The following is a 5,505-nucleotide window of genomic DNA, read 5'->3' as shown; positions in this document are numbered from 1 at the left end:
GAGGGAATTGTCATCAAGCACCGAAAGAAGACACACTCATTCTGGTCAAGTGATGCACAACACACGAGGAACATCGGATCTGTCTGTTGACACCGTTCTAGATGATACAGGAACCTTAGTAATGTGTTCTCAATGTTGCAATGGAAGCCTCTGTAACACAGGCGGATGTGGGGTTATTCGTAAGTGTTTTGGGCGAGTTAACAAAAATTCAAACAAATGTAGATAATCATATATTTCGGAACGATGGATAGCATAACATATGAACATCTGAAAATGGCCATGTTTAAGTACAGTAATTGAAAAAAGGCAAAGAAACGAAATTTTAGAACTGCAAGAAATAGTATCAGAAAAAAATATTGTAAAATATGTCTTTTATTCAAAGCAACTGCTCAATCGAATTGCTTATATAATTAAAAACAAAACACCACTTACAAATAAGTTGAGAACACACTGTGACTGGATAAAGTTCTGTTTGTGTGCGTGTTGATATCACGTATATAAAGGCTATATTTGAGAACGTATTTAAATAGGAATAATTGATTTAATAAGTATCCACATGCCACAAATCTAGTAAATATAAGATGTATTTTGTAAAAAACACGTTAACTTCCTAGCCTTCACGGACATGCGTCTTGGTACGAGAGGACCGATGTGTTTCAGCTGCCCTCAACAAAGTAGGGCGGACGACTGTGACGTATTCAGACTCTGTGGAAGAGATCAGGTAAGGCTGTTTATACTTCGATAAGCATTTACTGCAACGTATGAACAATAATGTATGAACGGTTATTTAGATTGGAAGTATGTGTAGAAGATTGTTTTATAGAAATCACCTGGAATTTCACATATGACCATCGTCACCAAAAGAGATGTGTTAGTTTATGCCCCTGGTTCTTGTTTAGAAAGTGTTAAACATATTGTACACTGCACCTTGTTTACTCGTGTCATGCAAAGACGTTGTAGTAGATGCAGTTCAAGGGGATTCAAACATGCGATACATAAGTTCTGGCAAACGTGTGTTGCCAATAGAACACTGGACTTCTCCAAGACTAAAACTGTTTAAATTGGAATTGAGACAATTAAAATCTAATTCATATACCAATCCATCTATTAGCCAACTAACTATCTTGGGCAGGTTGACTGCTGTAACCAAGGAATAATTTCAAATATAATTCAAATGCATTATTACGCATATTTATCCTGGTATCTTGAGACATCCCATACATTATCTTATAATGATTGTTTTTATTTTACTTTACATTAATTTTTTAAACGTATTAGAAATATTATCAGAATAGTTCATAATGTTAGATGTATGTAGAATAAACAAGTCAGGTAATATCAGTTATATTTCAGATGTGTAGGCTGGAACAAATAACCATCAGTGACATCGTTCTCTGGAGAACATCCTGTGAGGATGCAAGGGTAATTGAGTATCTTAAAAGAACATCAGACGACGTCAGGATCTAAATTGAGCTTAAAAAGACATTATCTGGTTATCATACGACCATTATAAGAAGTTAAATTTAATTAAACGTGTTACCTCTTATTGATTTGTATGTTGGTGCTATGAGTCTATCTAGTAATAATATGTTAAGCTTTTTATTAATAAATCTGGGTTAAGTCTGGAGATTAGGCGCCCTAAAATCGGTTGTACACTCCTTATGCGTTTATTTGTATTGACAGTCCCAAGCCGGTTTCCCACGCGTCCTTAATGTGCGCTTGTTTTGGTCACTTGTCTCGTCCTGTACACAAATGTGGTTCAATTGGTCACTCAAATAAAGAAGCATTCAGTGATGCTAACAATAATTTTCTCTCGAATATGGAGTTTCACTATATTTAAAATTGACCACGTAATGGATTTGCAACTTTACATTGACTGTTGTGAGAATATCACTACAAATAAGTACATACTATTTAACTGGTATAGTTTTATTGACACATTATTTTTGGGTAAAATTTTCGTGTATTATGTACATTGTATATCATTGAATTATCACTGATTCATTTAAGTTGATTATTATTGTAGACCTGCCTAATGCTGATGAACAATGCAGGTACGTTTGATACTTTCCAATAATTCGTGGCTGAGTGTGATATTAGGCTTTTAATTGTACAGTTTTAAGTCCGCAAATGGAGATAACCCCAGTTTAAATCAGTTGTTTACATTACACTGATGCGTTATCGTTTAGAATTATTTTCTGACAGTGCCTTTTATGATTATATGTTTTTAAATGTTATGTTCTAAACTGAAAATATCGAGCATCAGACAATTCATTAAGTAATTGCGTTCGATGTCAATGTGTTAAATAAGTTGGAAAAACGCTGTTCAATTATGAATCCTTGTTGCCTAACTATACTTGCATGTGGACTAAAAGATAACACATCCATAAATTACAATTTACAAATCGTGTCATACTTTTAAGGTGCGGTCAACAATATCTGATGCCAACCATTTAACTAATTAGAAGTTTGTTTTCCGAAAACACTTTTGTATAGATTAATGCTTTTAAATCAAATTTTACACTGAACGAAATGTTTAAATATCATAAAATACATTAAGTTGAATGTATTTTGCATGTTTAGGCACAAACTGTACATCAACCTGCTGCGCGTCTGATCTGTGTAACAACGAGTGTCCAGGTATGCGTCATACCTTCGAGGTTTAAATAAGCAAATCTACAGACATTAACACACAATATAGAATGTTCTTTTGCTCTCTACGTGTGATGCTTCCTATAAGTAGCTTTCATCCTGTAGTTCCCGTCGTATAATAAAATGTATTCAAAGTCAACGAATTTTCTGTTCAAAATAAAAAAAAACGTCTTGTGCATGAACAACGGAAACTATAGTCATCAAACTTCTATCGTGATAATATTATTATATCTACACAAAACGTGAACGTAATCAAAATTTATTTTAGTTGTGATAAGTAGTATTATGCTCTCAGTATAATATCGATTACTGTGACGTTATATTGTATATTTGATTTTTGTTAGCGAGCATGTCATCATTAAGTACCAAACTATGGAACATCCTACATTTGAGTTTAAGTCCTTGTACTTCAATAGACACTTAACTTAAGACATACTGTTGCGGTGACTATTTTACATTATTGTAACGTAATACTTGATGTACCTTTGATCAATTAATGAAGAATCTCCTCTTTTAAAGACAAAATTTAGAAAAAAAAACAACAACAACACAAAAATAATATATACAAATATATAAAAATCGGGAAAAATATAGCACGGGTGTTCGTTCGATTTGTGACTTGTGAATGAGTATTGCCTCGCTAGCTTGTTGCGGATCGGTCGCTGTGTCATCCGTATTATTGTATGTTTTTCGTTTGTGCTTAGATTTTTAATTCTATCGTACAACGCCATTGAATATGTTTTATTAGTAGAAATAGGCATTCAATCAAATGCTCAAGTTTCAATATAGGTGCATATTATTAAATTATCTCGCGCTTTGCATTCGTGATATAATTTATAAGTCTTTTTTACTACTGACAGTGAATTATTAAGAATCTGCAATAAAAAAATATTATTTCATTAGTTAGATGTCCGATTCTTATTGCTAGTAATTAACATGCATATGTATTTCTTAAGCAAGTCATTATTGCCAGTAATCAACTTGTTTATGTATTTCTTAAGCAAAATGCCGCATCATTCACTGCCAGTTGGATTGTGGCAGTCCTCCAAATTACAAGAAAGACATCAATGGCTGTGACGTGTGTGTATGTGACACAGGATCGGGTACGCACGCCCTTATTGGATGATGTCGGATGTGTTAATTGCTTAATGGATGTTTAATATAAATGATTTATGCTCTAGTATTCCAATGTTTACTGGTTTAGAAGTGTTGTTCGAAGGTGTTCACATATTGAAGATGAAAGCACTGACATACAAATCCAGAAACGAGAAGTAATGATAATGTTCCGTGATTCCAAATATTATATTGTTGTATAGAAGAATACATGTATTTGATTCTATAAAGAAATAGGAAGAACGTGTGAATTCCTTTTATTTTAATGGTATTTCCCAAATGAAAAGTTATTCTGCCTTTTATATTATAAACAAACGCATTTGTAATTTAAAGGTTGTTCAATTTCGGTCTGTTTAGGTACCATGTACACATAGTGTTTGGTCCACTATGACTTGATTATGATAAATCCATCAGTCTCACATACTTCAACACATGTTTGCAAAATCGCATTATTTTATGTATGAACGCTGTGCAGGTCTAAAACTCATCGCTTCTACGCTTTTAGGATACTACTATTTCGGACCCGATTTACTCAGTTTCATTTACAAATGATGTATTGCCTGTCATTCAGGTCGCACGATGCAAAACGTTTTACAATTGCCGTTTAAATGTTTTCTACAATAACATGCAACGAAATTGAAATGCTATTCTGATTTTATTAAGCATTGACCTTTTAATTCTGATTATATGCAAGTGAATATTTTACATATTCGGATATTCGTAGCAAGGTCATTTTACCCACATTGTCTTACGTTCACCGCAAAAGTGATACATACTTCTAAATATAAATTCCCACACCACCTCTCAATTAGCATAGTATTGGAATCTTATATAGGAATCCCGATATCCACCATGTATACTTATGCTTGCTGTGGTAACTCAATTGTATGAGTCATGTTGACATTACATTGACGTAAGCACTAAATTAGTTTTCGATCATAGCCTCCAGGCTGTACTAATGTTACACGTCCGTCTAAAAATATGATTTAAAACGGTTTTATTAGCGATAAAGATTACAAAATATAACACATTTTTCACAAATTAGTTTTACTCGCCATTGTTATTCAAACGGAAGTGACATACGTTAGACAAATGATAATGTTCTCAGTAAAGAACCTGCATTATGGGGCTTCGTATGTGATATTTCTCGTAACTTAAGTAAGAACAATTGATGAGCAATGGAAGATGATATTAATTATCAAGGGTTTTCCGGTGAACCGTACATGTATGAGCCGGAATTCTGTGACTTTAAGTCAGATTTTTTTTTAATCAAACTCGGACAGCGAGGAATCTCGCGTGGATGCTCAACATGTCCATCGTGTTGAAAATACGGACGTGTAAATACATAATAGTATTTTTGTGTTTAATCTCGGAATAAAACATAATTTAATGTTAATTTCTTTGATTGTAATTCTACAATACGATCGAATTTAAAATGACTTCTTTGTACGCTCAATAATTATCAACACAGAACGGATACTTGCAATAGTTTACTGAAACTTCAAATACAAATTCCAGTATAATTAACTGATGAAATCAAAACAAGGGCTTGCAGATGTACCGGTAGATATAATGTGATGTGATGTGTGGCCTTGGTGGACAAGATGCTGCTGATAGTGTTATATGTATATGATGTTAAGTTGTTTAACTAGGGGAGATTCTCTTATCTGATACCATACGGTGTCTGGCAAAATCAACTAGGGCTAATACTAGTAGCCATAGATTACAAGACACAATTGA

At 33.4% G+C, this 5,505-nt stretch overlaps 1 protein-coding gene across 2 annotated transcripts in view; it reads left to right on the top strand.

Moving 5' to 3' along the window:
• LOC127869342 (uncharacterized) overlaps positions 1 to 4,008 on the top strand; it is a 13,651-nt gene extending 9,643 nt beyond the window's left edge. Inside the window, exons 6-11 of one of the 2 annotated variants that reach the window (XM_052411841.1) lie at positions 1 to 179; positions 615 to 721; positions 1,354 to 1,422; positions 2,027 to 2,054; positions 2,584 to 2,640; positions 3,654 to 4,008. The exon at positions 1 to 179 is cut by the window's left edge and continues 20 nt beyond it. In XM_052411841.1, coding sequence (XP_052267801.1) covers positions 1 to 179; positions 615 to 721; positions 1,354 to 1,422; positions 2,027 to 2,054; positions 2,584 to 2,640; positions 3,654 to 3,778 — 565 coding nt within the window. In that variant the 3' untranslated portion in view covers positions 3,779 to 4,008. The remainder of the gene's footprint in view (positions 180 to 614; positions 722 to 1,353; positions 1,423 to 2,026; positions 2,055 to 2,583; positions 2,641 to 3,653) is intronic. The other variant, XM_052411842.1, reaches the window with a different exon arrangement.
• Positions 4,009 to 5,505: the final 1,497 nt, after the last annotated feature.

This window comes from Dreissena polymorpha, chromosome 2 (genome assembly GCF_020536995.1).
Source record: "Dreissena polymorpha isolate Duluth1 chromosome 2, UMN_Dpol_1.0, whole genome shotgun sequence".
Classification (NCBI taxonomy): Eukaryota; Metazoa; Mollusca; class Bivalvia; order Myida; family Dreissenidae; genus Dreissena; species Dreissena polymorpha.
Note: the sequence above shows the minus strand (reverse complement) of the source record. Positions and strands in the feature narration are given on the sequence as shown.